General features: G+C 42.8%; 1 protein-coding gene across 1 annotated transcript; it reads right to left on the bottom strand.

The window, feature by feature from the left end:
• Positions 1-24: 24 nt before the first annotated feature.
• LOC134876160 (FERM domain-containing protein 7) lies at positions 25-8,136 on the bottom strand. Its single transcript, XM_063901051.1, has 12 exons — positions 8,020-8,136; positions 4,918-5,022; positions 4,791-4,833; positions 4,351-4,429; positions 3,982-4,079; positions 3,569-3,683; positions 3,256-3,403; positions 2,783-2,878; positions 2,537-2,700; positions 2,369-2,437; positions 2,090-2,165; positions 25-1,634 (listed from the first exon to the last, which is right to left on the bottom strand). Exons 1-12 carry the CDS (start codon positions 8,134-8,136, stop codon positions 492-494), a joined length of 2,253 nt encoding a protein of 750 aa, XP_063757121.1. The 3' UTR covers positions 25-491.
• Between the last annotated feature and the right edge of the window lie 3,843 nt (positions 8,137-11,979).

Below are 11,979 nucleotides of genomic sequence, written 5' to 3'. Positions count from 1 at the left end.
TGAGATGTTTTATTTTCATTCTGTACATCAATATGTCTTAGAGATTTGGATAAAGTCTGATTGGTTTAATTGTTTTAATTTGAACACATCCTTGAGTAATCCTTAATTGCGAATGCAGTTCTGTTATTTCAAACCGACTTTTTTTCCACACATTCACCAAAACAATTCATATAAAATAACAAATAATCAGCTACGTCACCCTTAATGTTAACAAATTCAAACGCACCAGCAAATCGGTCCGTCTGACCTATTTATCCCCAATTGATTCAATGCCCGGGTACAAAAAATGACGCCATAACCATAATTATCTGTAAACCATGTTTGTTGCTTCCAGGTTTGTTGCTTATACCCGTAATGTGGCTACTGAAGAAGCTGAGGTTTCTCTAAAACAAGGCAAAAACAGTACATATAAATCCACCCTGTCCTGTTTGATCTGCAGGTGTCCGGTTGTGAGTGTGATCACATCATGAACCTTGGTTTTTCGTCTTTATCTACAGAGTCACTTGAGTAATCGCAGTTCCTTCCATGTTCTCCTTCTTCTCTTCTTCCCCCTTCAACGCCTTTGGTGCTTTACCCTTCGCCGCTCCATTATCGTCTTCCTCCTCGCACTCCTCCTCCTCGTCCAGTTGGAGGCTCCCAGAGGAAAACCTCATTCTTGCTAGCCCAGGGGGACGAACCATTCTACCAAGCGGGGGTGGTTTGCAGTAATACGGGTAGAAAACCTCCGGGTCCGAGTCGCTGTAGTTTCCCGTGGTGCCGCCGATCATGCACAGCGAGGTGGGTCGATCTGGGATCGGGGAGGAGTTCAGCGGGAGGTAGGTGGGTCTTGAAGGACGGTTCAGATGGGGGTAGTAACCGAGAGGGCGAAACTCAGAGGCCGGGTCAAAGGCAGGGTTGGTGCTCCTTGAAAGGTGAAACTTCACATCTGGTTGGCTAGCTACGCGGCGAGGAAGCCCAGGTAGGAAGTTGCAGTCGTCGCTGTAATGCCCCGGCTCAGTTCGTCCGATGCCTAAAAGCCTCGATCCGTTGCTTCCTGGCTGGTAAACCCGACTCAAGCCCAGCCCGCCTGATCCGGACGGGCGAAGCTGCCTCCTGATTGGCGGCGAATCCTGGCTTAGCGGGAAGAAAGGCTGTCGTGATAACCCGTCCATCGGCACGTAATCCCTCCTTGCTTGCGGGAAGCGTTCCAATGAGGATACGGTGACGTAGTCCGACAAGTAGGGGTGTCGGCTGAGAGGCGAGGAACTTGCCAGTGGGAATGTTGGGAGGATGGGGTGGAACTGGTAGGCCGGAGTGTTTGGGTAAAGAAGAACCAGCTGCTGACCGGCGTCCGGGTGAGGCTGGGGATTGGGTCGACGCCGTGACCGATTCCCATAGACGCCGGCTAACCTTTGGGCTTGCCGCTGAATCCCGATTCGTCCCAGCCTCGCGTCCTCCATCACGGACGTGGAGGAAGATCTCAGCTTGGACGAAGGGCTTGATGGGTGTAAGGATGGAGACAGAGGAGTGACTCTGGTGAGAGGGCGAGTCCGACGGGTGACTTCAGCGCCTCGCTCGTGGGGGTCCATCTCATCCTGACTGCAGACTGCCAACGCATGACCCGGGCGGGTGAAGAGGCGGGATTGCTCGTACATCTGAGGAGGTAACACACACAAACATTGGCTATTTATCTGCCAATCATTGTCTAGATGGCTTATGTCGTTCCACAATTTTCTAGAGACCAAAGTGAAGCTGTCAAAGATTGGTCCGACCAAGAGTTCATGCCTTGTCCAAACTTATTTAAGAAAGGTTGCTATGGTCCTAGGTTTTACAACAACCCATCGGACCTTTGACCGACTCTCCAACAGTCAATAACTCCGGTTATTTAGGGATCTATGTGGCTTTTTGCTTGACTTCATTCTTAAAAAGTAATTTCTTTGCAAACCAAACTAAACCCAAACAGATTTTCTAGTTTTTCAAGGTAAGAACAAGAAAAGCATGGGTCTGTTTGCTCAAAAAGGACTTAAATGATCAATCAGTTATCAAAATAGTCCATCAATGCAACTCTACTTCCAGCACAGTATATGCATAAACGGTAGCTTTTTATTACCTGTTTGGAGACGTCCGTGAGGAGATCAGGAGAAGAGCGACACTGCCGGGGGTCGTAGTCTGACTGGCAGTAAGTCCTGAGGAACAGCAAGAAGAGATAAAGCTTGTTACGTCCTCCAAAGAAAGACCAGGAAAGACTTAAACACTAGTGTATTATCTGTGGGCTAAATTGTAGAAATAAAATGTGAAAAATTACTACTTTTAAAGCTCTTTTAGTAGCTTTAATGGTGGTATTTTCCTAAAGTAGGTAGATTTTATCATTGGAATCATTTAGTCTCACCTCTCAAAATGCGAAGGCTTCTTCTCCCCTGATCCCATACACTCCAGCAGCTGTTTCTGCGTCCGTCCACTAGTAGAGTTTGAGTAACAACAGCAAAAAAGCAAAAGTCATCGCACAAGCCGAATCATGTACAGAGTCTGGAAAATATGACAGTAGGATGTAATGTACCTGTATCTGAAGCTGGAGCCTTTGCAGGACAGCAGAGTTTTGTGTCTCGTGTTCGGTTCCTCGGCGAGTCTGAAGAAGGCGTGGTACTCGACACTCGTCTTCCAGAAGGACTTGCACACATCTCGACTGGCCATGGAGAACTCGAGTGTGTCCTTACACAACGGCTGCATGGACAGATACACATACATAGATAAATATTGAACCGATGCAGTCAAAGAACTCCCAGTGGAGCCTTCGGGTCCTCACCCCGACGGTGTCGTGAAGTTTGATGAGGAAGTGTTTCCGCTTGAAGCTCAGCTTGCGGATCTTCGCCCAGCTGAATGTGTTGATCTTTGTGTTTCCCTAGAAAAGCACAGAAGAAAAAGATCAGTTTATCTGTCATCCCCGTCCCTCATTTGGTCAAATTTAAGATGTACATTTGTGGACATTTTCACTGAAAAGAGTCAACAAAGTCTTTAGGATTCATCACCTGAAACTCAGACTAAGTAAGAGTGGACCATTAAGTAAACCTGACAAAATAAATGTTCTTAAAACATATACGTCTTACCCTGAGTGTAAATTCCCATTCCCTGGCTTTCTGCCCCAAATTTCATGCCAATCCATCCAATATTTGTTGGGATATACCACTCTGAAGCACCAACAGACTTAGCTTGAATGCTAATAAGTCTGCAAACAGCACCACCTGCTGCCATAGAGCCATTACATTTCTGAAACCATACCTGAAAGACCAGTACCCCAGAGTGAGTGACGGCCAGATTGATCCTCATCCCCTCCCCATCGTGGGCCGGGTGAGGCCTGATGCCATACATGTCCAGCTTCCTGGCCACCTCCAGCAGGTGGATGTCGGAGTCTCCTGGAGTTATACCTCTGCAGAGAGACACAGAAGGAAAGGTGGAGGCTATAAAATCCACACATTTTAATCCTTAGTGACCTAGGGTGTGATTAGCATGAGGTTTTGCAGGGTTTTTCTTGTTTCAATTCCTTGCAGAGGTATGTCTGGGGTGGAAATCTAAATTTGAGTTGTGTCTGTACCTGTGTTTCTTGTGGAACTTGATGATCTTGTGGTCCAGATATTCCTGGTTGGGGACGTACTGCTTCATCTCTAAATGTTGAGCATCCAGGTCATCGTCGTAGTCCCCTAGCTCTGCTGCAACACACACACACACACACACACACACACACACACACACACACACACACACACACACACACACACACACACACACACACACACACACACACGCCTGGTAAAATGATTCTCACTCCCTAATCTTAAACAGTGGTCCAATTTACTAAGTTACTTTCCACCACCTCCGATGAAACATAAGGTACTTTATAACCAAAGTAGTCTATACTTAAACTTCTAGTACATAGATTTAAATTATGTGCACTGATTTTTTTTCACCTATGAATAGCTACATATGTTTTTAACATTGGATCCTTACACTGCAGTATGTGAGACACCAGCAGGGCGGCGCTGTTGTCATTACAGGTCAGACTGCCGTGAGACAAGTCCTGCTTTATCTGTAAGGCAAAAAGATATCTACACACACACACACACACACACACACACACACACACACACACACACACACACACACACACACACACACACACACACACACACACACACGATTAAATGTAAAAATCTGCTCACTTTTCATACATTAAAAGGTAAAAATCTAGTCTAGAAATTCAAGTTGGGTCATTAGATGCATCTCTTTTTGCAGAGAACATTCAATATATAATATGGAAGATAGAGCATGCATCTGACAAATACTATTACTATTACTAAATAAATGAAGTGCAGTTACCTGGTGAGGCCTCTCTTGAGTTGTCCAGGATCTGGCGGGAAAAACTTGACTATAAACCTGAAGAACAGATCGTCGGTGTCTGACGGGCAGGAAAGAAGAGAAAGAACAGGTAAAATATAGAATAAAATACAAGTTTGTTTTCAAATACAGAGCCGGATATCCAAGATAAGATTACAAATAACTCATCAACCTCTTATGAATTATAGTATTCTGTTGGATGGCAATGGATATTTTTAGCCAGACAGCAGCTTTTTAAACTGAATTAAACCCAAAGTTCTGTTTCAAAGATTGGAGATTAAAAGCCTTTATTGTCATATGCAGGCTTCACAGTGTAGCACACAACATACTATAAATATGACATCATAAAACATGGATATGGTTCAAGTTAAATGCAGAAATAAGTAAACTGTAAAGTAAGTACTGCAGAAAAACGCTCTCACATTTGATCTGTTTGGCCAGCGGCTTCAGCAGCTCCAACCACACCTGCAACACAAACACGACCCATGTTATACAACCCTAAACACTCTTTAACGTGTGTGTGTGTGTGTGTGTGTGTGTGTGTCTCACGTAGTTCCCTCCATGGTGCCTGAACTCCAGTCCGAAGTACTCCTTCTCCAGCAGCTTCAGATGCCCGCACACTTTGTTGAAGAAGTCTCGGCCTAAGACCTTTTGCTGTGAGACGATTAAACACGGTGTGAGACGACGGGCGGAGGGATGATTGGGTTTTTAATTAAACACACACACTTAAAGTTAAAGAGCAGGGACCCTCGGGGGAGCCCGGCTCAATTCCTCTCTTACTGAGTTCACTTTGCATAATGGGAGTTTGTATAATACCGTGTTGTAGGCCGTACGAGTTAAGCAGGGTATTGCGCAACAATAATTCTCGAGTTTACCTCCTCATATTTTAAGGAGTTTTTCTCAAGACTGAGTTCATGATATGATTTAGGAGGACTTTTTATGGACGGTTATAAGTACTTGAACATAAAAGAGATGGATAGATACTATTATTCATCCAAAATTGGGAAATTATTCAGCCATATATTACAGAATCCTTTGAGCCGTTATGATTATCGGCCTGCATTATTCCCCAAAACTACAAGAGGTTGGAGACTAAATACAGCAAATTACATCAAGTCACCTGGATTTAATTCAGTAAATCAGTAAGAGCCTTCCATTGGATAATTACTGATTAATAAGCTTCTCATTTCTTAAACAACCATGTTTGGAGACACATCCTATGGTCCTGGAAAGGAGGTCAGTCAGTGTCAGAAGGGTCAGATTCCCGGCCTGCATCAAGCAAAGAAAACCACTTAAGATATTGCTGAAACTATTACTCAAATGTGGTCAATGAATCCAGATTTAGCTTGTGTGCAACTCTTATTTTGAAAGGGCAGTGTATCTTTGCATTAAACAGAGCTGATTAAAAACACACATCCTTTTACTACAGCTGTACTTCATGTTCCTCAGAGGGGTTTCCAGGCAGCAGATTGGACGGTATAGTTTATTCCTCTAGATTTTACTCCTCTGCTGCTGTGTTGTTGTGTGGGCGGCCATTAGTCTCCACTAATCATGCGTTTCTCTCTGTAATCGACTTCAGCTGCTGTCCCTCCTCTTCATCTCGTCTTCCTCATGACAACTTAATAAGAGGCGTCCAGAGACCCCCACCAGGGCGCTAAACGCCGGCTAGCAGACAGCTAACGCTTAAAAAAAACCTCCTGATGCAACGCACAAACAACTGCTTGGTACTTAGAGACCGAGGAGGAGAGGAGACGGGGGGAAGGAGGGGATAAAATGCAAGGTATCTCCAGGCTGCTTTGACGGTAAAATGATCAAATAAAATATATACATTCTAACAATGACAGAGGAAGAAACTCAGTGCAGAGACATAGTATTATTTGAAATAGATTGAGTTAAACTTTACGATACAAAGTCAGATATTTTCTATTCTACATATAGGGTATCTTTTATAAAATAAAATAGCTTCAGTTCAACTAAGCTTTTACCTATAATTCCTAAAAGAAATTACAAATACTAGGCAGATTATTCTGTAACATATTGGGAAATTACATTTTACTCCTCAGTCTTGAGCCACCGTTCCTACTTTCATCCATCTGTCCTCCTCTTTCTCACGCATAAATCTCCACAGTAACACTGATTAGTATTTCATTATTATAGTCATTTAAAGATCTGACATTCATGCTGTTGACTACTTTTGAAAAAAGCTGGTTTCAGAAGCTGGTTTTGGTCAAGAAAATGAAAAATGAATGTTAATTATTCATAAATGTTTCTGCTTCAACACAACGTTTGTGTACTATTCCAAAAACAATAACAAGTACTGCGCATACTCGTTCTGGAATACTATATTTTAGCGTTCATTTTTCCATCTTTCCTCCTCATTAATTGGGGTTTAACCCTGAATGCAAGAAGATCTCTCTCACACACACACACACACACACACACACACACACACACACACACACACACACACACACACACTATATTATCACACACACACTTATATTTCCCCCTCATCACTCACGTATCACTCCTTTTCCTCCCTTTCCTCCCTTTCTCCCCCTCCTCTTGTAAAGATGCTACTCATGTCCCGCAGGCCGCTGCACAGAGAAAGCATGGGCTTGGAAAATGGGACACACACACACACACACACACACACACACACACTCTTTAGATAGCGTTACTGCCTGGCAGGCGACATGTTGACCCGTCTCTTCTTCTTACGGCCGACAGAGATCATGTGACCGTTCATCGACAGCAGAGCGGTCCCCTCACACTGCAGATGTTAACACGTCTAAAACATCTGTAATTCAACTCAATGTCTTTCAGGAGAATCAATTAGAAGTTAATTGCACATCCCTTGCACATCTGTACGGATCAATCCATGCAACCTAGATACAAAAGCCTTCATCGTATATAAAATAGCGCAGGATAGGAGTTTTAGAAACAAGTTTAAAAGTCTGAAGCTTAAATATTCAAATCTACATTTTACTGATGAATCTGATCCTTGCACACACACTCTGTACTTTTACTCTGAAATACTCAGGTTACTTATGAGTAAAAGTCCTGCATTTAAAACCATAAGTGCATACGATTTACCCAAGAAACACTTAGGTTTCAGCATCAGAATGTAGCCTACTGACGCAGAAAGGCCTTTTGAAGAGTCACTCATGTGTCCCTCACTTTAATGGCTGCAGAGGTTGAAGGTGGGGATCATTTAATCCAGCTACTAAAACATCATAAAGATATTAGTTAATGCATTGCTGTATTTATAAATCCCTTTAAAGAGCAATATTGGAAATATTTTTAGGCTTAAACCTAACCCTAAGGAACAGGACAATTTCACCATGTTGTGCAGTAACATATTTACTGAAATGCTCACGGTTTGCTTTAGACTTAGAATATTAACACCACAAAAACATTAAGCAGTTAATAAAACCTGCTCTATATCTTCACTGCACCTGTAGAGAGTTTCCTTTAATATTTTCATTTTTATGAATCTCAATTGCAATTAATCTGCTTTAAAAATGCGATTTATAAATAGTTACTAACCCATAGAAAACAGAGGGTGCACATATGCACGTTATACTTTTTAAAATAATGATTTAATAATTAGGAAATAGCTTGTTTTTTAAAGTTTTATCCCAGCTTTACCTCCACTTCGAAGGTGCGCTCGCTGTCGTCCAGGAAAAGGACCCGGAGCCGGAGCTTGGTTTCCTTGGAGACCCGGGACCGGGAGGTGAGGAGTCTCTTCCGGGTCCGGTCCCCCATCTCTGCGGCTCTCAGGAGGAGGAGCAGGAGGAGGAGGAGGAGGAGGAAGAGAGTCTAACATCCATCCTTTCCTCTCTGTTTTAATCCCCGCAGAAACACGGAGGCTTTACGCGCGCCTCTCCAGCTCCATCCCCATCCTCTGTGCGCGCTCTCCAGATGCGTAATGGCACCGCTGACGTCATGTCCGGACTCTGAACCCGCGCTGACCGTGTGCACAGAGGTGAGAGAAGCACTTAGATCCATTCCCGAAGTACAAGTACAGTATTACAGTCTAGAAATACGAGAAGTACTTACATCACAATATCACAGTTTTGCAGGATTGCAATAATGTGTTATTTTATTATCATTTTGAATGCATCACGTTAATGTTGCAGCTGGTAAACAAAATAGTATGTTATTTATCCTGAGGAGAATCGTTTTGTTTTGTTGTGTTTTTTGTCATTTTTAGAGTGAAATAAAAAAATGGATAAAATTTAAAATATTTAATTAAAATATTTCTAGAAGTGAAAGTAAGAAAACTCAATGAAAAGATGAATAAATATTTCTATAAACACAAGAAGTGGAAATCATGGTCTGGATGTTAATATAATAATAATAATAATAATAATAATAATAATAATAATAATATAAATATCATAATTAATTAAAGGTATTACATAATTGCAGTGGACTACAACATACACTATTTTGTTGTATTTGTATTACATTAAGAAATGACCTTTATTATTATTATTACTATTTATTATAATCCCAAATATTTTCAGACAAATATATAAATATACTTATATTAGAATGAGTGTCCAGAAACTTGATGTTACTGTACTTTAGATGTACTGGCACAGGTTGGATTTCTAGTCTTCTTCTGTGTTTTCTATGAACAGAGATGAAGCTATACACTCAATATAGTGTGTGTGTGTGTGTGTGTGTGTGTGTGTGTGTGTGTGTGTGTGTGTGTGTGTGTGTGTGTGTGTGTGTGTGTGTGTGTGTGTGTGTGTGTGTGTGTGGGGGGGGGTCCTCCATGGGAATAATATGAATTTCACGGTGGGTGGACGCTTTTAGAGGACTGACCTGTCCTAAAGTAGGCTAGTAGTGCAATGCCTCCACCCGCCTGCAGCATGCACCGAGCACTTAATATAGTGTGTGTGTGTGTGTGTGTGTGTGTGTGTGTGTGTGTGAGACAGACACACACTGGGATGACACACATGTTAAATGTTGGTAAAGGCATTTTCTGTTTCCTTTGTCTGTCTCTAAGGCTGACACACATTCTGACTACAGTACATGTTCTGAGTTTACTTTAGAGTATTAGTGTTAGTAAATCAGAGTATTTTAATCAATAAATACAAATCATAAATAAGAGGATGCTTGGATATCAACATGTACAGCGGTTCCAGGTTGCAAAAAACTGGGTTTAATAAATGGGAAAAGACGAGAAAGCTGACGAATACTTCCTGCATCGAAGCCCATCTCTCCAACACATTGAACGTGATAGGCTAAAGGGGGCGGGACATCTCTAAACTGTTGACCAATCACAACAGAGCCAGCCAGCTAACCAGTCAGAGCAGCTCTGGTTTCAGACAGAGGGTGAAAAGAGGAGCTGCAGCACAGGCAGTCTGAGAAACATAAAGAGCTTCTGAACATTAAAGCATTTCATTTTGGTTTGGCACCATCAGTCCACTAGATGGAGATGAAGACCTGAGGATAATCCACCGCAGCCAATAGAGCAGGTGCACGCACGCACACACACACACACACACACGCACGCACGCACGCACGCACGCACACACACACACACACACACACACACACACACACACACACGTTGAGACAGACACTTGCCCAGTAAACATGAGTAGATATTTTGATACTGTAATATGAAGCTCTCCGTCTCTACTCACCATCTGCCACACACACACACACACACACACACACACACACACACACACACACACACACACACACACACACACACACACACACGCGCACACACTTTTCATTTTTCCATCACTTGTCTCCAATTCCCTCCTTCTGTCTCTCCTCACGCGTCTCACTTTCTCTCTCTCTCTCTGTGTGCGTCTACACACACACACACACACACACACACACACACACACACACACACACACACACACACACACACACACACACACACACACACACACACACACACACCTAACCTGCCTGACACAGTAGCATCTGGCGTCTTTATGCTGCTGCCTCCCTCCTGAGACACACACACACACACACACACACACACACACACACACACACACACACACACACACACACACACACACACACACACACACACACACACTCTGACAGCTCTCTCTCTCTCATATAATTGTTCCTCTGCAGTGTGTCGTCCTCTAAACTCGGCTGGTCCTTGTGTTCAGACACACACACACACACACACACACACACCTGCATGCACCATGACAGGCCTACAGGTATAACACACCTTTTGAAAAATCTACCTTATTCTAAAAAACATTTTGCGTATTAAAAGTGGTAAATTATACAAATCTATTCTGGGTTTTTACCCCTAAAATGTTTACAGATTCACCAAAAGGGTTTTATTTGAAGCTGAAAGGCACATTTGTTTTCGTCGGTTGCAGGACGTTTGTATTTGTATCTTATGGTACAGACAGCTGAAACTATAATATATATTCTATGTGTTTATGCCTCTTTTTCTTGAAATTGAAAGGCGGATAGTCTTGCTTCAGCTGCTGCCACTGCTTTTTTGAGACGTAATTTTTATTATTTTTTGCAGCAAATGACCTCATCATAGCCTCTTTCAAATACTAGAACTCAAAGCTAATGAAATCAACCAGAAAAAGTGTTGTTTTAATGCTTTTTAACGTCAAAAAGTCAGTGGTTCATGATGCTAAACCAAGCTTTACCTCTTGTACCAAAACACACAAAACGTCCAAGTGTGAAGAGTAACCTCTGGACGTGAATTTGGTGTCACACACTTCTCCACGTAACATGTGTGACCCGTGAATCTGGATTAAATCCCTATGTTAACATCTGTCCTCGTCTCGAGAGGAAAAAAACCATCCAACATGTGTTTAAATCCTGGCGTCTCAACAGAGTTAAGCAAAGAGACGCAGCGTGACGATGGAAAGGGACATGATGTGGAAAAATAAAGACTTCTAATCACACACACACACACACACACACACACACACACACACACACACACACACACACACACACACACACACACACACACACACACACACACACACACACACACACACACACACACACACACACACACACAAACTGATGAAGGATACGCTGGAAAAAGCTGAACAGAACAGAGCAGGTGCAAACCATTAACCACTGTATGGAAAGTCAAATAGCAGGGCTGTGTGTGTGTGTGTGTGTGTGTGTGTGTGTGTGTGTGTGTGTGTGTGTGTGTGTGTGTGTGTGTGTGTGTGTGTGTGTGTGTGTGTGTGTGTGTGTGTGTGTGTGTGTGTGTGTGTGTGTGTGTGTGTGTGTGTGTGTGTGTGTGTGTGTGTGTGTGTGTGTGTGTGTGTGTGTGTGTGTCTTTATTTTTCTCATGCTGCCTGTGCTGCAGCACCTCTTTCCCCCTCTGTCTGAAACTGGCCGGCTCTGATTGGTCAAATCGCTAAGAGATGTCCCGCCCCTTAGCCTATCACGTAGAATGTGTTAGAGCCAATAGGAGCGCGAGGGTAACTTGGTGAAGTCATTATGTTCCAGAAGTGAACCTAAGACCGTTTAAGGCTTATAAAATGTCTGAAAAACTTTGAGAAAAGTGTGTTTTATACATTTGTGGTCTCTTTAAAACCCAAATGACTCCTTTTTCTACTAAAACGA

The sequence above is a fragment of the Eleginops maclovinus genome, chromosome 14 (genome assembly GCF_036324505.1).
Source record: "Eleginops maclovinus isolate JMC-PN-2008 ecotype Puerto Natales chromosome 14, JC_Emac_rtc_rv5, whole genome shotgun sequence".
NCBI lineage: Eukaryota > Metazoa > Chordata > Actinopteri > Perciformes > Eleginopidae > Eleginops > Eleginops maclovinus.
The sequence above is the reverse complement of the archived record's forward strand: the minus strand, read 5'-3'. Positions and strand labels throughout refer to the sequence as shown.

Coding starts and splice junctions, on each gene's coding strand:
- LOC134876160 (XM_063901051.1), bottom strand. CDS start 8,136: ATGGGGGACCGGACCCGGAAGAGACTCCTCACCTCCCGGTCCCGGGTC. Junction 4,834..4,917: donor GGCACCATGGAGGGAACTAC/GTGAGACACACA, acceptor TTTGTGTTGCAG/GTGTGGTTGGAGCTGCTGAA. Junction 2,701..2,782: donor AACTTCACGACACCGTCGGG/GTGAGGACCCGA, acceptor CTGTCCATGCAG/CCGTTGTGTAAGGACACACT.